The sequence below is a fragment of the Taudactylus pleione genome, unplaced genomic scaffold, assembly GCF_031769625.1.
Source record: "Taudactylus pleione unplaced genomic scaffold, aTauple2 ptg000043l, whole genome shotgun sequence".
Lineage (NCBI taxonomy): Eukaryota > Metazoa > Chordata > Amphibia > Anura > Myobatrachidae > Taudactylus > Taudactylus pleione.
The window spans coordinates 8,673,486-8,695,194 of record NW_028284445.1 but is presented as its reverse complement, the minus strand read 5'-3'; the positions used below and the strand labels follow the sequence as shown (position 1 = coordinate 8,695,194).

General features: G+C 45.3%; 1 protein-coding gene across 3 annotated transcripts in view; it reads left to right on the top strand.

Annotated features, from left to right (window-relative positions):
* PDS5B (PDS5 cohesin associated factor B) overlaps nucleotides 1–21,709 on the top strand; it is a 149,835-nt gene that overhangs the window by 74,974 nt on the left and 53,152 nt on the right. For all 3 annotated transcript variants that reach the window (XM_088460234.1, XM_088460236.1, XM_088460233.1), the window contains exons 15-18: nucleotides 2,896–2,944; nucleotides 4,680–4,819; nucleotides 7,657–7,772; nucleotides 17,619–17,724. In XM_088460234.1, coding sequence (XP_088316360.1) covers nucleotides 2,896–2,944; nucleotides 4,680–4,819; nucleotides 7,657–7,772; nucleotides 17,619–17,724 — 411 coding nt within the window. The remainder of the gene's footprint in view (nucleotides 1–2,895; nucleotides 2,945–4,679; nucleotides 4,820–7,656; nucleotides 7,773–17,618; nucleotides 17,725–21,709) is intronic.

Below are 21,709 nucleotides of genomic sequence, written 5' to 3'. Positions count from 1 at the left end.
GAATCTTACCATACCTGGATGACCTGCTTCTCTTGGCACAGTCTCCAGCATTTCTCCGGGTTCACATCTATATGACTGTGGTGGTTCTTCAATCACACGGGTGGAAAATCAATTGGAAGAAGTCCACGCTATCTCTATCCCAGGAGATGCTCCATCTGGGAGCCTTGTTGAATTCCAGAGCTCAGAGTCAGACAAGATTGTGTCATTACAAACCAGAATTTGCACCTTTCTCAGTCAGTGGTGTGTGTCCATTCACTCATGCATGCAAATTCTGGGGTCGTTGGTGTCCACTTACGACATGGAGTACAGCCAGTTTCACTCCCTGGCCTCTCCAGAGTCTCCTGCTTAAGCATGGATCAAGTCACGTCTGAACCTCAAGGCTCAGACTCTAATTATTCCTCAGGAAGTTAGTCTCTCCCTACTGTGGTGGCTCCAGTGTTCTCATCTGGACAGGGGATGCCCCTTTTGGATCCAGGACTGGGTCCTTCTCACCACTGAAGCAACCATTTGGGGGTGGTGGTCTATAACTGGTCAACTAACCTTTCAGGGACGTTGGACAAGTCAGGAGAGCCAGCTATCTATCAACATCCTGGAGTTTTGTGCCATGTTCAGGGCTCTATGTCAGGCACAGCACCTCCTTTGTGGACATCCAGTGAAGATAGTCAGACAACGAAACTGCGGTGGCCTGCATAAACTACCAGGATGGCACTCGCAGTCAAGGAGCCTTGCAAGAAGTCAGCAGAATTCTTCGCTGGGCGGAATGGCATCTTCCAGCACTGCTCGCAGTCTTCATCCTAAACGTTCAAAATTGGGAAGCGGGCTTCCTAAAGTCATCAGGACGTACATGCAGGCAAGTCTGTGTTACATCTGGACATCTTCCAGCACTTAGTCCATCGCTGGGGCCTACCAGACATCGACATGATGGCGTCTCGCTACAATGCACTGGCGGTTCCCTGGACCTATCCTTCGGCTCTCATCCTTGGAGGTCCAGATTTCGGCCTTGTCTGTCCTTTTTCAAAGACTGCTTTACTTACTGAGGTGCGTACTTTTTTCCAGGGAGTTCTCTATGTACAGCCTCCGTTATTATGGCTCCTGTGGCTCCCTGGGATCTTTCGTTAGTTCTCGGAGCTCTTTACTTGAGCCCTTGCAGTGAGTCGACTTGCGTTGGCTCACATGGAAAACGGTGTTTCTATTACCCTCCGAGTCGACAAGTTGGCTATCTGATTTGAACGCTCTCTAGTGTTGCTCTCCTTTTTCTTGTGTTCCATTCAGACAGGGCTGTCTTAAGGACTCGCTTAGGCTACCTTCCCAAGGTAGTGTCCCGTTTTCATATTAATCAAGAAATAGTTCCTGCATTTCAGTTGGCGGATCCATCTCACCCTGAGGCTTTGTTGGATGTGGTGAGGGCTTTCTGTTTGTATGTCAAACTGACTTAAGGAGCGTATGTCAAACTGACTTAAGGAGCGTACACACTAGATGATATGCTCCCTGAGCGATATTGTCTAGTGTGTCCCCGGCAGGGTGTGCTCAATGTCGTTCATGACATTGAGCACACCCGCTGAACGATATCATTAGCGATATCGTTCAGCGCCGGGCTCTCTCCCCCATTCCATAACATGCAGCAACCTGACGACATCGTCAGGTTGGCCTTCATGTTAACCCGATGAACGATAATGACAAACGACCCGCGGGAACGTGCGTCGTCGTTATCATTCATCGTTTTTATGTTAAAAATGGACGATAAAGTGGCCGACCTAACGATATAGTTATCGTTCAGTCGTCCACTTTAATCGCCCAGTGTGTACGCACCTTAAGAGGTTTCGTAAGTTGGACTCTCTATTTGTCGTGTACGATTTTCACAAGAAGGGTTGCCAGCTACTAAGCAGACTTTAGCCTGCTTGCTGCGATTACCATTCTCCAGGCTTACTCCTTGGTGAACCTACCTGTCCCTGCCGTGGTGACTGCCCATTCCACCCGGTCAGTGGGGGCTTCCTGGGCAGCATGCTGTGGGGCTCTTGCAGAACAGCTCTGTAAGGCTGCCACATGGTCGTCTGCTCATACCTTGATCAGATTTTACGCTTTTGATACTTTTGCGTCCTCAGACACTGCCTTCGGGTGTTCTGTGCTCACTGCAGCTCAAGAGCGTGTCTGCCCATAGGGGAAAGCTTTAGGGCGTCCCAGAGTTGTCCCTGTGCTCTCTTGTGGAGGAAGAAAAGGAGACTTATGTCTTACCTGGTAAGTCTTTCTTTGACTCCCTATGGGGCATAGGGCGCCCACCCTGACGCACCTGTCTGCCGGGGGTGTTTCTTTTGTGACCGGTCCGGCTGTACTTCCATGATATGTGTGGTTCTGTATGTATGCCGGCCTTCCTTTGCCTTGTCCTCCTCGCTCCTGCCGTGGGCTTGCAAACTAAACTGAGGTCCAGTGCCTGGGAGTGGGGTATAGACTAGAGGAGCCTGGGCTTGTGGGTAATGTGCATTAACCGTTTGGTACCCAGACTCTCCTCTCCGGGCTATACCCAGAGTTGTCCCTGTGCGGAGTCAAAGAAAGACTTAACAGGTAAGATGTAAGTCTCCATTTTTCAGTATTTTTATTTTTTTTCCCAAAAATTGTAAGTCACAATGCAATGTACTAGGAAGCACCAGGAGACACTGCTGATAAATTTGATGTACAACACTTGTATATTTGTGTGCGACTGAGTGTCCGTATCAGCATACGAAGTGCTACAATGCAACCAAGTTCCATCAAAGTCCAAAAGACGCCCAATGGGATTTGACTGCTCACTCACGCCAGGCACATCGCGCCATGTGGCAGATTGAAGATTAGATGTAGGAGGACACATCTGTAAATAAGTTTCACTGTAAATTTTAAATCTCTCACACCTTTGTCTTTCAGTCAGAATCTGGGAGTAAAGCAATATTTTCAAAAGTGATGGTTATAACACGTAAGTTTGAGTTATGTTATGTCTTTATATCAAAATGGTTTTCTAACATGTAAATGGGGTTTGAAAGTGCATGCATCCCTATAGTCTAAAGGCGTGAACAACCAATGCATTTTTATTCTTGTAGCAGCCTGTCTTCCTGCTACACTTAGACTGCTCTTCATTTGGTTTCTCTGTACCAAACAGCCATTGTAACCAACCTAGAGCCAGGTAGATATGTACTGCTGGTGGAGAAGACGGCAGACCTGCTGCTATAGTAACAAAGCTGCTGCTTCCCCTCTCACTCTGCTGCTACGATTTGGTAGATGGGAGAGAATTTGAAGTGACCTCAATCCTTTGCATCCTCCTAGCATTGATTGCGGTGGCAGATTGAAGTTGCAAGTTGAAGTAGTTGTGATTTAAATTTGCAGTTTCAGCAGCGTTTAGTTGAGCAGAGCATAAAAGGGGGAGAAAATTGTTCAGTTTAAAAAAGAAAAATTTGAGAGACTGAAACATGAGACAAATGGTGAGAAATAGATCACATAAAGGGAGGTTTCGGGGAGCTGGGGGAGAGAAAAGGAAAGACTGGGATATAATTCAGCCCAAAGGGGTGATTTTAATGTGCGCATAGATTTACATGTATTATGCATTGTGAGCATGCCCCTGTAACTGCTTTGCCTATCTGTTCATATTCAGTTTTGTTTTATTGCTGTTTGTCTCCAATTATAAAATGCTCTGGAGTATGCTGGATCTCTATATTAATGTTAACGGTAACAAATTTAGAATTTTTTCCCCAGTGAAATTCCTTAAACTTTGCTAGTGCCCGCACTTTAGATTTCTGCCATCTGCAACTATTCCCCTGTGCCCATAGCCGGCCAGGAAGCTAATTTTTCTAATTGCTTATAGATTTATTTATTTATTTTATGTTAGACTTTTTTTTTTTTTTAACCATTTAATTGATGTGACGCACTAGAAGCACCCAAACAGATCCTGTGACTCTGTGATGCCTGAAGTGGTCAAGAGTGTGTTTTCTTTCCAGAAGAACAGATCTGTCTGATTGGCATAGAGGTTGGCATTACTGCCATTATAGCATTGTGGGCCCACCATTTTTCACTCTAGTCTTTACATTATGAATGTTGTTCCCTGGTTGTCTAGGGGTAAAGGTGGTGGCTGAGCCACTATAGCTAAGGTTCCATTGTCCCCAATCGACTCGGACAAAAGAATAAAATTTCCATTTTACCATCATGTCTAGCTCATGGCTATCTGTAGAACGTGCATGTGTCTTTTATTCCCTGTTATGTTTTGGACCTAGATTGTCTTGTGGAATACAAATAATTCTATCGGAACTGTCAATATAAGCCTGGAGACCTTAAATGTTGCTTGATTCAATAGTTCTATGTAATGGAGCGTACACACGGTCAGATTTGTCAGATGAACGACTGAACATTTGAACGATTTTACCAAAGTTTTGAACGATTTTTGACTGCATTAAAATGAATGGAATCGTCCAAGTCTGACTGCAAACCCATCAGATGTCAGATATCGTTATCTGACAAACGGGAACGCGCATCGTTGATCGTCCATCGTTCAGGCATGTCAGATATGAACGATTTTCCTTCAGATATGAACGACTGAACGATTTTTAAATCGTTATCGTTCATATCTGAAGGAAAAATCTGATCGTGTGTATGCACCATTACTTTTGGTTTTGTCACAGAGTTGACCTGTATAGTAGCTGAATTTTACGTTTTGGTCTCAGGAAACTTGCCAGATCCTGGCAAAGGTCAAGACTTTTTGAAGAAATTTACACAAGTTTTAGAAGAAGATGAGAAAATAAGAGGCCAGCTGGAGAAGCTTGTAAGCCCAACCTGTTCATGCAAGCAGGCAGAAGTGTGTGTGGTAAGAGAGCTACAGCAAATTTACTTGAACTCCTGATTATTTTTTTTTTCTTTTCTCCTACACTGCATAATAAGGAAAACTGTATAAATATAAAGGAGTTTTTCTCATGGCACTTCATTGTTGTGGTTCCTGAAATGTCCCCAGATCCTTGGGCAGTGCACAGTAAAATGGTTTGGACATGATTACCTTACAACACTGGTGCCTGTCTGCTTTTCACTTTTCTAGATGCATAAATTAAATGAGAACAGATATTTTCAATTCATCTGAAAAAATAGTCCTGTGTAGTTTTGTGTATATGAAAATGAACAAGATTTATCTTGCCATCTTTGCAGAATAATGCTAGTGTAGTGTGGGAAAGGGCTTGAATTTGCCTAGTATCTGTTCTTCTACTGGAGGGTGTTTATTTCTAATTGAATGGTTACTGTATGTACACCCAGTGTGTTTTTAGGTGGGACATGTATAAGATGAGTCATGTTTAAAGGCCACTTGGAAAATTTTGTTAAGAACAACATGGTAAAACTAGTATATACACATCCAGTGTCGGGATGGGGGGCCCATCAGGGAATGCAGTGGTAGGGGCCAATGCTTAAGGGGTGTGGCCAGCCATCACAGAGGCGGCATTATCCTTTATTTCTATGACACCACAAGGGTTCTGCAGCGCCTTACAGAGTACATAAACAATTCAGCAGAACAAAAGAACAGTGACTTGCAGTATAAGACAATGCAGGATATGTTCTATTACTGCAACAGTGATCATAACCCTCAAATAATTATGATGGCAGAAGTCAAGGGCTAGGTGTCTACGGTAATAGTAAGGGAAGGAAAAGCACATGGGGGAAGAGGGCCCTGCTTGTGAGCGCTTACATTCTAAAGTATAGGGGAAGTTAGACAGGGGTGACACAGATGGGGTATATAGTTAGGATGAGAGATGGAAGGCTTTGATGAAGTGGGTCTTGAGAACCCATTTGAAGTTTTGCAGAGAGTCTGACAGGGACAGTTAGAGAATTCTACAGCTAGGGAGCAGGACGGGCAAAATCTTGGAGGCAGTCGTGGTAAGAAGGTAACCAGTTGGCAGGAGAGTTGACATTCATTAGTGGAGCGAAGAGGGTGTCGACGGTAGATAAGGTCAGAGATGTAACTGTGAAAGGGCTTTGTGAGTGAGTGTGAAATACTTGATTTGGATACTGAAAGGAAAGTGGAGCCAGTGTAGGGCTTGTATGAGAGAGGAAGACAGATTTACGTTTGGAGAGGAAAATGAGCCGAGCAGCAGCAGCATAAAGCTCAGATTGGAGTGGATAGAGGTGGGAGTCCAGATTCCAGGAGGTTACAGTAGTCCAATCTGGAGATAACCAGTGAGTGGATGAGGGTCTTAAGCTGGCCACACATCTAAAGATTATCTGTCCAACCAGCCAACTAGTAGATTGGTTGGTTGGAATGAAAATCTGGTAAGGAATACAATCAGCAACTTGCTCCCAGACGCTGAAAAATGGACCAAAACTGTTGTATAAACAAATAGTTTAATTCAAACCTTTAACAAACTTGTCTGACGACCATTTTCATCTGTTTTCTGGCATTTAGGAGTAAATTTCTGACCATCATTTACTCCCATTCCTTACCAGATTTTCATTCCAACCAATCAACAAGTTGGCTGGTTGGATGTAAGTTGTTCTAGTGTGTGGCCAGCTTAAGTAGCATCCTGGGTGAGAGTGTCTGATCCTGAAAATATTTTTGAAATGGTAGCGGCAGGACTGCGACAGGTCCTGAATGTGAGGTTTGAAGGAGAGGGAGGAGTCCAGGATAACTCCAAGACAGCGCACTTGGGGACTAGGAGATGGTTGTGCCGTCAATATATTTTTTAAATTATAGTCAATTCTGATAGTGCATACATTTTAATGTACCAGATTGATAGCAGCAATGCACTGTAGTGAATACACCATATCGAAAGGAATGCAGTATCAAGTGGCATATGTATAATAATTAAGCACATAATGGTGTGTATATGCCACATTATGCGCATTGTACATGTAAAAGGGACTCCGGTACTGAACGGCCTTTGTCTAAAACTCATTGTAAAAAAACCCCCCCTCAAATTATTGAGCTATCTAAGCCCCATACCACTGGGATGACTTAATTGTAGATTAGTAAATGAATGCAGAGCTACAATGCTATTCCAGTCACTGACAGGTACTGCGTTCATTATGTTAAAGCCCACAGCCAACAAGAACAAGGGACTATGTTGATTGGCAAGAGGGCGAATCTTGGTGTAGTTTCTATAGAAGTACCTGTGTTAATCAGTGCTCCGACTCCACCAGGTAACTGCTCCTCTAATAGAGTAACCATGTTTAATATGAGTGTACAGTCTGGAGCCTGACCCCTAGAGGAGGGAGGGAGGCCCACTTTGTACTTCACCTGTTCCTCTATGGGCCAGTCCAAACCTATACATTTCACAATAATTTTCACAGCTTTTCTTTTAGCCTGATGTAAAATGTAGAAAAAGCAAATAACGCTGTTCATCTAAACCAGAAAGCAAACATTTCATATGTGAAGCTTAGCGTTGAAATGGACTCCATAGATTTTGCATAGCAGCTCTCCATAAAAGCATTTTGCTTTAATGAGTGAGCCTGATGAGATGCAGACTGCCTAATGTTACTCCTGGCAATTAGAGACAGCAGCCTGACCATGTATACAAAAGTATCAACTCTAGTTGTTGTTTTGGTTGAATTATATAACTATTAGTTAACTGTAATAGTCCATTGCTGTGTATTAACAGATCTCATGGACTTGATGGTAATAATTTTTTTTTCTCTGCTCCCATTACTTAAAAATCAATAATAAAGCGAGATGTTACAAAGAAATTGGGCAATCCGAAGCAGCCTACAAACCCTTTCCTGGAGATGATGAAATTTCTGCTCGAGCGAATAGCACCTGTGCACATAGACACAGAGTCTATAAGGTAAGCATCTTCTTCTTTGTATTGACAGCAAAGATAGCCTAAGCTTTAGGTAGAGTGGATTAGATGTAAGTACAGAACGGAGTGTGCTCATTTTTGGTAGTGTTGTACAAGTATATCCATGATGAGTGCTGCATATATGTTGGAACTACAGGCTGAGTCTCCCATATCCAAAATCCTTGTGACCAGGGGTATTTTGGATATCGGAATATTCCGTGTATTGGAAAATTTTATACCATAATGAGATCTTGGGAATGGGACCCAAATCTAAACACCGAAAGTATTTGTTTTATATACACCTTATACACACATCCTAAAGGTTATTTTATACTAGATTTTTAATAATTTTGTGCCTTAAAGTTGGTGTACATTGAACCATCAGAAAGCAAAGGTTTCACTATCTCAGTCATGCTAAAAATATTCCGTATTTCGGAGTATTTGGATATGGGAGACTCAACCTGCACTGAATAATAGTCCTACAGCACTATTTATGGAGATACGGCTTGTACACACTAGACGTGGTCTAGTGTGTAGCGACCTCTTAAGCGACGGGACCCAGCAGGGTGCAGGCAATGGCAAGTGCATGCATGGCGATGACAGCGGGGGCCATGCTGCATTCGGCTGCATGGCCCTCGCTGACTGTTGCCCTTCGGACCTGCGTGTGAATGACTATGCACGGGAGCACGCATAGTCGGTGATATAGCGGGTACACACTAGACGATGTACCCGATAGGTCGTCCAATCCTGCCTGTTCGGACAACATATCTCTGCTGGCTGTACCCTCTTGGACAGGCCTAACCTGAGAGAACCTGATTCCATGAGGAAAAATATCACATTTTAGTTTAGAAAACTTTTGGCAAAGTGATCGTCTTAGAGACTTCCTGTTTTATATTTTTTTTATTGTTCATTTATGTACATTTTTAAAATGCCCATTGTTTATCATGCATAACATGGCTTTTGATTAACTGTTTAACAGTAACACTGCTGCACTGTTTTTGATTTTGGAGCTTCAAATCTAATCTCTACTGTGTTGACAAATACACTTGTGTTTTTTTGTTCCATCTATGGCATGTGATTATTGTTTCTCCTCCATCCACTAGGGGACACTGGAGCTTCATGACAGTGGGTTATAGACTGTGTGTTGAGTAGAGCCTGGCACTTTAACAATCTGAAAGTGTGACTGACACCTCCCCCTCTATGCCCTGTCAGCCCCAGGTTTTAGAATGTGCCCGAGAAGAGCCAGTGCACATGGTGCTGTCTCCAGCCATATTTTCTAATTTTTATTAATTATATTTATTACAAGCATGAGGAAAGGCAGACTGCTGCCGTGACAGTCTGCCTGCACCGTTGGAACCGCCAGGGTAGGTACAGTCACAGCTAGAGCAGCCTGTGTCCGGTCACCCTTATGGAGGGGCCACCACCTAATATTGAGTCCACAGACTCAGTGGGCCCGAAACAGCTGAAACCGGCTCGTGTCAGTGTCCCCCGCTCCCCCCTCCTTGCCCAATACTCTGGCCGCAACAGCATCAAGTGAGTATACAGACCTCTCCTACTTGCCGGAGTGAAATGAGATCCTCCACAAATATCACCTTGTCTGCATACAACACCTGTGATAGTTTGCACAAGATAGTTTGCCTTCACTCCTCTGGTGTGATCTTTCTCAACAGGTTTTCCAGTCGATCTTTTGAGACAACTAGTTTTGCGTCGGACAAGCTTCGGTTGGCCGTGGTTCTGGTCCCGGTTCTGACTGCTCAAAGAACCCAGTGATTTTATTCCAATATTTTTGTAATTCCAAAGCTGGATGGGTCAGTCAGACCCATTATAAATCTCAAGTCTTTGAACCAGTACGTCTCCTTCCACAGGTTCAAGATGGAGTCCCTACATTTGGTGATTGCGGGACTAGAGGCAGGGGAGTTTTTGGTGTCAAAGATGCCTATCTACACATTCCCATTTGGGAACCTCACCAGGCCTTCCTCAGGTTTGCCATCAGGGATGCTCATTACCAATTTCCAGTACGTGCCGTTTGGTCTCTCGTCTGCTCCCAGAGTATTCACCAAGGTGATGGTGGCTCATCAGCGCTCTCAGGGGGTGACTATTGTCCCTTACCTGGACGACCTGCTCATCAAGGTACCGTTGGCAGAAGAGCCTTTCTGATTCTTTGGCCGTACATCCTTGTGTACCTATTCCCCTTTTCCGCTTCTTCCTTTGGGTTCTCAAGCGGATCAAGCGAGAGTCGTCCACAGTCATCCTAGTGTCTCCGGATTGGCCTCGTCTGGATTGGTTCTCTGATCTCCTCCTCCTTCTGGCAGACGATCCTTGGCCCCTTCCACTACAGACGGATCTGCTACTGCAGGGTCCATTCCTGTTTCCGGATTTACGTCGGCTTCGTTTAACGGCGTGGCTGTTGAGACTGCCATCCTGAGACGAAATGGCATTCCAAGGGTTGTCATTCTTACTATGCTCAGAGCTAGGAACGCATCATAGCATTTGGAAGGCTTATATCTCCTGGTGTGAAGGACGTGGATCTTCCACTTCGACCTTTCATTTGCTGCATCTTCTTTTTCTTCAAAAGGGGCTTGACGCAGGTCTACGTCTCCGAACTCTAAAAGTGCAGATTTCTGCTCTTTCTGTTTCTTTTCCACCGTCGCCTAGCTCTGATTTCGGAGTTTCAGACGTTTTTTTTTTTTTTTCAAGGGGTGCTTAGAGTTCAGCCCCCCTTTGTGCCATCCACGGCTCCTTGGGACCTGAACCTCATATTATTCTTCCTTCAGACGTGGATTTGAAATATTTAACTTGGAAGATGGTCCTTTTTATTGTCCCTTGCTTTGGCTATGCGAGTGTTGGAACTTGGAGCTTTGTCCTGCAGTTCCCCTTAATTTTTCACGATGATCGGCGTACCCAACTTTTGTTTTTGCCTAAGGTGCACTCGGCCTTTCACCTGAATCAGCCGATTGTGGTGCCAGCCTTGTTGGACTCTTTAGGGGGTTCTCACTCCCTGATGTAGTATGGGCGCTTTGAATTTGTGGCCCGTACTAAAGGACTACACAAATCGGAGGCTCTTTTCGTTCTTTGACGCTAATTGGCGTGGCTGACCTGCGTCTAAACGGACTTTGGCCAGGCGGATTCGTCTGTCCATTCGTCAGGCATATATTGCTTCTGCTCGACCGCCGCCTTTATCCATCTCCACGCATTCTACGCGCTCAGTGGGTACTTCTTGGGTGGCACGTGGAGGTGCCTCGGCTTCAAAGCTTTGTAGAGCAGCTACGTAGTCTTCGGTGCATACTTTTGTATTTCTACTTCAGGGTCCATAGGGTCCACAGGGTTGACCTTGGGGTATAGGTTGGGAACCAAATCCGGGCACCACGCAGTTAAAGCTTTTAGCTCCCAGGATGCACTTGGGTCCACTCTCCCTATAACCCCACCCCCAGCCAGAGGCACCTCAGTTTAAGTTGGTGCCCGGCCGGAGTCGGGTCACCGTTTAGTGCAGTGGGGAGCTGATTAACAGCCCCTAAGCTATATATTTTTTCAAAGGACAGAGTTTTTTACTTTGGACTTTTAGAGCGGCAGCGTCGGACTGTCCATGGGACGTCTAAGCTGCCGCTCCGTCACCCCACCGGCGCTGAGGCGCCAGTACAGATCTGGGGATCTCAGCGGGACCCCAGAGTCTGTACTAGCCGGACTCTGCGGGCGCCCAGGACTGCTGCCGGATCCACGGGGAGCAGGTAAGGCGCGGGTCGCTTGCGGTGATCCACGCATTTAATATGCAGTCCTGTGCCTCCGGTCTCTGGGGACAGACCGGAGGTGGCGGCAGGCCCTCTCATACCCCGTGTGTCCACTAGACCACCAGGGACTTACTGATCGGTGCAGGGAGCCGGCGTCCCGGGGGTTAATAGCCGGCCAGGGGAGGCAGCCTTCCCTGTTACAGCGGCTCCTCCCCTCAGCTCAGCGCGCCTTTCAGTATGTATAGTCTGGCGTCGCTGAGCTGCTTCCTCCGCTTCCCACGCTTCTTCTGAGGTCTCCAGCGGCCATTTTCTTGTGGTGCAGCAGAAATCTCTGGAGATGACAGTGAGTCCAGTTCCCCTGCGTACCTCACCATCAGGTCAGTGTACACAGCGCTGTAGCCTTCCCAGACACTGAATCTGGGTAAGTTGAATGCAGTGTAATAGTGCAGTATATTATATGACATGTTTATGTATATATGTATATATCTGCATGGTATGTGACTTATGCTAGTGCTGACTGTACTTAATTCTCTCACCTGTCAGTGTATATCTATCCCTTTTCTTTATCTGCCCTAATACAGCTGTACTTAGGGTGGTTCTGAGACCTCACATTTATATACTCGTTAATATTTGTGAGGTTTGTCACATACTGTTGCGTGCTGCACGTTGCCACATTTTAGTTGGAACTGTGTGTTGCATACGCTGAAAATGGGTCCCTGTGGCTAATTTTGGCATGTCAGGACCAGTATAGCGCTGCTTGATATTTCCGCCAAGATTGGTCAGATATGTTTGACCAGGAGATAGAGCGTTATACTGCACCCATTTTTACTATCCTGCAAGTCATGTGCTGCAGGTGTTAGTGCGGAGGATTTGTTTCATAAAGGGTTCTGTGTGTGGCGTCATCTGGTGCCGGCCCCTTTCACGACCCCCTTGGGCGGTTTATTTTCTCGGGATCCTCTCAATTGCGGATCGCCGGGCGGGCCCCATTGTTGTACCGCGGGCCCCATTGTTGTACCTCACTTGGGGTTACTTCACCATACTGCCCTTTTCAACTCAGGGTATCTCGCAGTTTCTTGCACTCTTCCCCTGTGACACAGACTACCGCTCCCTGCAGGGGTTTTTCGAGTATATGAATTCTCCCTGGTGTCACAATAGTCTGTCATGCCCCTTACAGGGATTACCACAACAGCCACCCTGGGTGGATGTCGTTTTTCTACGAAATGCAAATTGGCGTGGTTGACGCCCTGTGGTTACTTCCCAGTTGGCTCTGCCGTGAACTGGATACTGTTTTGGGCTCTTTCCCTCTTACACGGGGGGAAGCCTATTTCAGGTATTATTATCCCTGCTTTGGGGCTGGTAGCAGGTCCATTCTGGTTAGAGTGAATGTTGACCTGCACTTGTATCATACACCCTCAGTCTTACGTGCCTTCGGGTTCCCTGTTGCTGACTAGCGGGTGGATCGCATGGCGGGTCTCTGGCTGTTACCAGATACGAGGTATTGCAACAGTGTTTGGCCTCCTGTCCCAAATTCCCTGAGGGTCATCACGAGTCCCTCCTGGGCTGGATGGGCGTGTTACTCGTCTGATTTCAGACGTTGACGCCTCCCATTCCTGCGTGGTCGGATTCTTCGGATCCGTAGGGGGTAACTCTGCCTGAAGTCAGTATACTCGCTTTCAGGGCTTGGTACCCATCCTACCATGGTTATAGCATGGTTGGTTAATACTCTTGCATACTGAGCTGATGCATTTGTAATGTTTTTTCCCCTCCAACACGTCTGGGGTTCAAATGTATTTGGTCGCTCACGTAATATATGCAGTTGTCGTAGGTGGAAATGCCTATATTGGATATCAGACTCCTAACTTTCAGAGTTCCGGCTGCGACTGTATCCTCCGAAATACCCTATGGCTGCGCTCTGGGAATGCAGAGGTGCAGATACCATCTATAGGGTAGATCTTGTTTGGTCCTGACCTTGACAGGATTGTAGTAACATTGGCAGTATTACTAACGACAAGTTTACCGCCTTCAGCTATGCCCACTACAAGGCATCAGACTAAGTCTGTTAAGTCTTTTTGTCCTCTGGGTCAGCTTAAAGCTCTGTTTCTTCATAGACTGTCGGCCTCTACGAGGGCCGACATATCCAGTACCGAGCAGGCTTGGACTGCCAGCCGATCCTGCTTCTGAACCTACGGATATCTCTTCAGCCTGACGAGACAGGCCTACCACTGGGAGATGGCGATTTTCTCAGTTCGCCCGGTACTAGTGTCAAGTTGCCGCGGCTACGTGGGTAGGAGGGTACGCCCTCTCTTTGCTCAGGCGGACTCTTTCCAGGTGATGGTACGCAGGCCCTTATTCAGACCCGAACAGGGCCTTACAAATCCAGAAAGCTATACAGTTGTTGCGGTAAGCGGAGCTCATTAGGCCATCCCCACTTTCTCAGCGAGGGACTGGTTGTTCTGCTTTCTTTCTGTTGCAGTGGCTTAATGGTCCTCTTTGGCCTATTCTCTGTCTCACTTCCCTGAACCAGTTCCTAAAGCTACCTGGGCTCAGGAGGCAATCCCTAGGCTCCATCATACTATGTTTGGAACCTGGGGACTTTATGGTCTCACTAGATATACAGGACGCGTGCCTACGGGTACTTACAGAGACCTTGCCTCAGCATGGACTGAGGTTTGCTGTATCACAGCACTTACAGTTTTTCGGGCTCTGTCTGTTTGGACTGCTCTCAGCCCCACAGGGGTTTACCAGCGTTTTGGATTTTCTGACAGTTCTCCTGTTCAGTATATCCCAATGCTCCTGTACCTGGACGGCCTCCTGCTCTTAGCAGGATCGCTGGTGTTCTCTACAGCCAGGTCAGGATGACCGTGGCTTCTTCAGGGTGCAGACGTTTAATCAACGGGGAAAAAGTCCTCCCTGCATCCCTCTCTGGGTATTCTTCACCTAGGAGCCCTGCTGGATTCTCAGAATCTGAGAATTCTTCTGGCGTAAGACGGCATCTCCACTCTTCCATTAGGAGTACATGGATGTCTACGCAGTCGACATATGTCTTTACACTCTGGGATGCATGGTCCACTATTCAGTGTCTGCCTTTGGAAGGGTGGAATGGGCTCAGTTCCATTCCAGGCCTTTCCATAATTGGCTTATCTCCAGATGGAACGAGTTTTTTCTGTCTGATCACTGTTCAAACGATGATGCTCTCTCCGGAGGCAAGTCGGTCCCTTTCCGGGTGGCTATGGTCATCTCGTCCAGGGTATTCTTGGCTACGGACAGTGTCTGGTTCGCATCCATTTCAGTGCAGTTGGACGTCTGTCGATTCCACCCTGTCATTTAACTTGTTGGAACTTTAACCTGTCTTGGGCCTTCACTCTGGCATAACTCTTGTTTCCCGGTGAACCTGAAAAAGTTCAGTCCAGCAGGGTCAGGGCAGTGGCTTCCTTTTTAGCAACACTGTTCGTTGGGTGGCAATGACAGGTATGTCACACATTCGGACATAGTCCGAGGGTCTCCTCCCGACCATCTCGGCAGCGTTCATATTAAGTCCTCAGCCGTCACGAAGTGCATCCCAAGAGAGGTTTCATCTCCTGGTGAGCAGGGGGGCCCCCCTGAGGTGACCCTCCTGGCCTTCTGACTTTATCACACTATGGTGTTACAGTCCAACTCTGGGGATTCTGAAGCAACCTTCAGTGACTCTTTGTCGGTGAAGTGGTCCTTCCAATTTGAGTACCTGTGTTCTCCGGTCTCCCTTCTTCCTCGTGGGAAGTGTTTCAATTGAGACTGAGATGCTTTCCTGCTGGTCGCTCCTGATTGCCCCAGATGTCAGGGGTACTTGGATTTTCGGAGTCTCTCCATCGATGCTCCATTCCTGCTGCTTCACTGCCCGGACCAGTTATCTCAGGGTCCTTGGTTTTGCCTTGGACCTGGGTCGCTTGTCTTTGACTGCGTCCCCTACAGTGGTCTTACGGCTTCCCTGGCTTTGTAATCGTTGGAATGATTAGAGCACATGGATCAGCTTTTGCTGGGACCTACCACAAACTCTGGCAGCCATAATTTTTATGGTATTGTACCTGTCGATAGAATCCTCCGGTGTCCAGGATATCCTGATATTCTGGCATTCCTTCCGGCTGGCTTGGGTTGCACCCTAGGCCTGGCCTTCCTGTCAGTGCGGATCTCTACACTGTCAGTATGATTAAGATATGGAATTGCTCCGCTCTGGTATCCTGTTCATCCTTTGGAGTGTTTTCTGGATTATTCCTCCATTTGTCCTCCCTAGGGACTCCTTGGGAGTTAGTAGTGGTTCTTCGTTCCCTCCGGGGACGGTCTATGGAACCGCTGGTTGTGAAACATGGTCTATTGCTTAGGCTCTCTCTTTCTCTCAGGGTGTTTATATCACCCAGGTGAGTGTCGGAATTGGGAGCGTTCTCATGTGGCTCCCTCTTCTGGAGGGCATAATGTCAGGGTGTGAGTTGCTCTCACCCTGTTTCTTCTTAGTGATTTTTAGGTTCCATATTATTCTGGAACTTATGGTACGGCCATTCGGTCCCCAGTCCTCTCGGCTGGTGTGGCCTCATTGACTGTGGTCCGGCCTCTGTGGATTTATGTGATCCGTTCAGGTTCCTTACGGAAATCGGACTCCTTATTGGTGGTCTGAGATTTCTGGTTTTAACAGGAAAGGATGGCCGGCCTATAGCCAGATGTTGGCTGGATGGCCTCGTATGTCTTCTTCAGGGGCCTCCCTCGGGTAGGCCTTTCTATTGTTGATGCTTGTTTTTTCTCGGGCCATGTAACCCTCGTGGGCGGCTCGCTGTGGCGCCTTGGCTGTGTTGCCTTACTAGGTGGCCACGTGGTCTTCTGTCCACACCTTTTTTAAGGTTCTAGGCATTGGTTTCCTTTGCCTCTCAGGATGCTTCCTTTTTGGCGACGGATTCTCCTCTCAGCACAGGAGCGTCCCCACCCTTGGTTGAACTGCTTTGGGACATCCCCAAGGTCAACCCTGTGGACCCCCTATGGACCCTGAAGCCCTGTGGACCCCCTATGGACCCTGAAGTAGAAAACAAGAGATATGGTAAGAACTTACCTTTTGTTATCTCTGTTTCTACGAAGTCCATAGGGTCCACAGGGCGCCCGCCCTGACGCACCTGGCTTCATATGGGCTGTGTGGCTGGTCACCGGTTTTCCGTCTCCCATTTCTGTGAGTATGGTTATTGAGTGTTCCAGTTTTCTCTCTTTTTCTCTCCTCCTCCGGCCTTTGGCTACTTACAAACTGAGGTGCCTCTGGCTGGGGGTGGGGTTATAGGGAGAGTGGACCCAAGTGCATCCTGGGAGCTAAAAGCTTTAACTGCGTGGTGCCTGGATTTGGTTCCCAACCTATACCCCAAGGTCAACCCTGTGGACCCTATGGACTTCGTAGAAACAGAGATAACAAAGGTAAGTTCTTACCATATCTCTTGTTGTTTCTACAGGTTTGACGCTTTTGCAACGTCTACTACTGGTTTTGGTCGCAGAGTGTTGCAGGCTGGTCAGCACTCTCTCCCCTCCCAGAGGAAGAAAGCTTTGGAACCTCCACACTGTCGTGGAGCTCTAGTGTCCCCTAGTAGATAAAGGTGAAAACAGGATTTTGGTATTTACCGTTAAATCCATTTCTCCGATTCCACAGGGGGAACTAGAAGCCTGCTCAGCACTTCTTACCTGCTTACCAGTTAATTGTTCTGCTTCAGTTCAGTTCTGTTGCAGTTTTGTCTTATCGTTGTGTGACTGCATACGGTTTGTGTTCCTGCAGTGTGTTGGTCTGATTGGACTGAGTGTTCTTATTCATATTCTCCTTCTTTGTCGTTCTGTCTGTTCCCCATCTCCTCTCAGGCACAGTTCTTAAAACTGGGGCATAGAGGGGGAGGAGTCAGTCACACTTTTAGATTCTTAAAGTGCCAGACTCTACTCAACTCACTTTCAATACCCCACTGTCTTGAAGCTCCAGTGTCCCCTGTGGAATCGGAGAAATTGATTTAACGGGAAGTACCGAAATCCCGTTTCTGAAGCAATTTAGCAAATTAGTGGCACTTTAAATGTCGAGTGAAAAGTGCTTATGTGATCATTTACTTGTAATCTATTAAACTTTCGTTTTTATTTTTTGAAGTTCCCTCATTAAGTTGGTAAACAAATCAATAGATGGAACAGCAGATGATGAAGATGAAGGAGTGCCCACAGATCAAGCCATCCGAGCAGGCCTGGAATTGCTCAAGGTAAAAAAAAAAATTAGACAAGGCGGACAGAAGTTGAATTACAATGAATAAAAAGTGGTATTTTAAGTGCTGACAGGGTAATAGGTACAAAAATAATTAACTCGTAAACGGTAGAGCGCAGTAGTTATTTTTCTAACAGGAAAGCAAGAGATAAGAGGGAGAGCGAAAAGGAAGACCACGTCTCCCAGCACAGACCACATAAAGGAAGGAATTTCCACTGTCCTCCAATGGATTAGTAGATAATAGAATGACTGAGGCAGACAAGTACTCATCCACACTGCAAAGAAAAGTGGTCTGAGTGATGCCATATCACATTGTCGTTGATATTGAAAACAAGCGATTTTGCTTACTTTAACATTGAAGGGATATTTTGATGGCACTCAGACCTCCAGAAATACACTTTCCTAATTGTGCCTATTTCAGTGGACTGCTTAATCCCTAGAAATTTTTCTTTTGCTATACATTTGTAGAGGCTTTAAAGAAACATAAGCATTTGCAACTTTAATTTTTTTACGTTGTATGGGCCATATTCAATTGCCGGTGATAAGTCCCGGACTTTTCGCATGCCGGAGTTTTCGTTGTCATCGCTAGTTTAGACTCTGGAATAGTATCGCGCTCGTCACCGCGCTTCGCCCTATTCAATTGCAAAGGACGCGTCCCGGTGAAACTGAAATCGTCAAAGTCCTTTCTGATTTGGGGTAATCGCACTGACACCCCCCAAAAGATGCACTGACATGGGTGATCACTATGGATACCCCCGAATAGCCCTGTTGGAGGTATTTTGTGGTGCTTAAATAGCACCAATTGAGAGCATTTAGCGTCTTGAAACAAATGCTGAAGAATAGCATTTAGCAGTTGGTTTTTTTTGGCCAAAATAAGTAGTCTCAGCAAATTTGGGGTACATGAAAATGGGTTCATGCATTGTTAAAAATTGCTAAAGTGTGTTTTTAAAAAAACGCACCTTCAGCATGCACCTGCAATCAATAAAAAAGCTTGGCCATACTTGGGGGACCCCCTGGAGTCTATTTTGCTAGTTTTTAATTTTGTATCCCAACTTTGTTTTTTTCGCCCCCAAAACGAAAGTACTTTTTTGGGGTATTCTAAAGTATTTAACTTTTTTGACGCAGTTTACTTTTGGGGGATTGTCCCAAGGCTGCAGGGGTGTTCCTGCAACTTTGCATCCCAAACCCCCAATTCTGCACTTTTTTCCGCCTCTATTCACAGGCGAATCTTTTCCGCTGGTTACAAGGCACAGACTTTTCGCACCGTCGAAAAGTCTTTGCAATTGAATACGGGGAAAAGTTCTCACCTGGCGAAATTACGTCACTGGTGATAACTTTTCGCTGGCAATTGAATACGGCATTAAGGCCCGTATTCAATTTGAGGCGAAAAGTCCAGACTTTTCGCCTGCTGAACTTTTCACCTGTTTTCCAGGCAGAAAAGTATCGCGCGGGTGCCCGCTATTCCCCGTATTCAATTCCAAAGTAGGCGAAAACGGGAACAGGCAAAACTTGGATCAGCGAAAAAATACGGGAATTTTTGGGAAATGTAGGACTCCCCCTAAAGATGTCCAGAACTGGGGGATCACTATGGATACCCCCGTTTTTGCCTGCAGAAGAAAGTCAGGTTTTTAAATAGCCGCAGCAGGTGTTTTTTTCCCCGACTTTAAAGAAGTGATGCAGAAGAGCACGTAGTTTTTTTTTTTTTTTCGTTTTTTAAAAGTGGTCCCATCAAATTTTGGGATACTTGAAAATGGGTACTAGCATATTTTTAAGTCCCCAAACTTATTTTTTTTAAAATTCAGCAAAAATGCAACTGCCGCTACTATGTGCAATGAAGAAAATACCTGCCGCATATAAGGGAACCCCTGTGGATTTAATTTGTCTATTTTAGAAGTGGGTTTTTATTTATTTATTTTTTATTTTTTATTATTATTTTTTTCACCCCCCAGAATAAAATATATTTTTGGGGTGTCCCACTATTTTTTTTTTTTGCACATTTCGTTTTAAGGGGGAATCCCCAAAGGTGCAGGCTATTTTTTTAAGCCTGCACCCCTAAACCCCAAATCTGCACTTTTTTTCACCTGCTGAAGGCAATTGAAAAATTATCTGTTTTTTTTAAATTGACTGTTTGCACTATCTACGAACAAAAACAGGAATTTTTGGGAAATATGCCTGGGACCCCCCCCTAAAGATGTCCAGACATGGGGGATCACTATGGGTACCCCCATTTTTGCCTGCTGAAGGAAGTCGGGGTTTGTATTAGCCTCGGCAGGTGTTTTTTCCCGACATTGAAGTGATGCAGAAGAGCACTTTGTTTTTTGTTTTTCGCTTTTAAAAATGGTCCCATCAAATTTGGGGAACATGAAAATGGGCGCAAGCATATTTTTAAGTCCCTAAAAAGTTTTTTTTTCTTTTTTTTTTAAATTCTGCAAAATGCACCCGCCACTGTCACACACATTGAAGAAAACACCTGTTGCGTACTTCTGACCCCCTCTGGAATTTATTTAACTATTTTAGAAGTGGTTTTTCCTTTTTTTTTTTTTTTTTTTTTCACCCCAAAATGTAAAAAAAAAAATTGGGGGTGTCCCGATTTTTTTTTATTTTTTTTTTGACACAGATCATTTTAAGGGGTCATACCCAAGTGTGCAGGCTAATTTTTTTAAGCCTGCACCCCTAAACCCCAATTCTGCATTTTTTTTCGCCAGCTTAAAGGCAGGCAAATATCCCCGTTTTTTTACACTGACTTTTCGTCCCAGCGAAAAGTCAATGTAATTGAATACGGGGATAAAGAAAATAGGCGAAAATGACGTCATCGGCGATAAATTTTCGCTGATGCCGACATTTCGTCTCAAATTGAATACGGCCCTAAGTCTTTTGTCACCTACTGCACCTTCCTTTCAGATCTGACCTTCATTTGCTGCATTAAATTCGGCAGAACTGTGGTCTAGATAACAGAGCACAAGTCTGCTGTCATTGTCTATTTGTTTCAGGCAATTCATTGAATAATTGTCCATCTGAGGTTTTAGAAGGGGATTTAGCGGACTAAGAGGGGTATTCAATATGAAACGTTAACTTCACTGTCGAAGTTAACGTTTCATATCGGAGTTTTTTTCTGCGTTAAAGTCTGCTGCGCGCTCCCGCTTATCCCCGTATTCAATATAAAATTAACGAAAACGGGAAACTCCGAAGTTGGATTTGCGTAAAGTTACGAATTTTTTCTTAAAAAAAATTGTAAGACCCCCTAAAGTAGTAAAAACATGGGGGAACACTATGGGTACCCCCGTTTTAGCCTTTAATTGAAAGTCAGGGATTTAAATAGCCGCAGCAGGTGTTTTTTTCCGACATTGAAGAAGTGATGCAGAAGAGCACTTAGGTTATTTTTTTTCGTTTTTTTAAGTGGTCCCATCAAATTTGGGGTACATGAAAATGGGTACTAGCATATTTTTATGTCCCTAAAGTAAGTTTTTAAAAATTCTTCATTTGTGCACCTGCCGCTATAATTCTATTCTAGAAAACATCTGCCGCATACTTGCAGAATAGCCCTGAACCTATTTCCCTATTGTTAAACAATTTTTTCCCATTTTTTTTTTTTTTTTGCACACCAATTTTTAAATTAATTTTCTGGGGTGTCCCAATTTTATTTTTTAACTTTTTTTGACAGTTCTTTTTTAAATGTCGTTTTCAGGGGTGCAGGCTATTATTTTTACGCCTGCACCCCTATACCCCAATTCTGCTCTTTTTTTCGACACCTATTCAATGGTGAACTTAGCCCCGTTTTTTATCAAAGACTTTTCAAAACTGCGATAAGTCTTTGAAATTGAATACGGTGTAAAAGTAAAACCTGCGATAATGACGTCATACCTCCGATATTAACGCAAAAACGATGTTATCGCACCCATATTGAATACCCCTGTTAGAGATTGAATCACAGGGTCCCCTGTGCTTGCCGTTGTACAATATTTTTGCACCAACATCTGATTTGG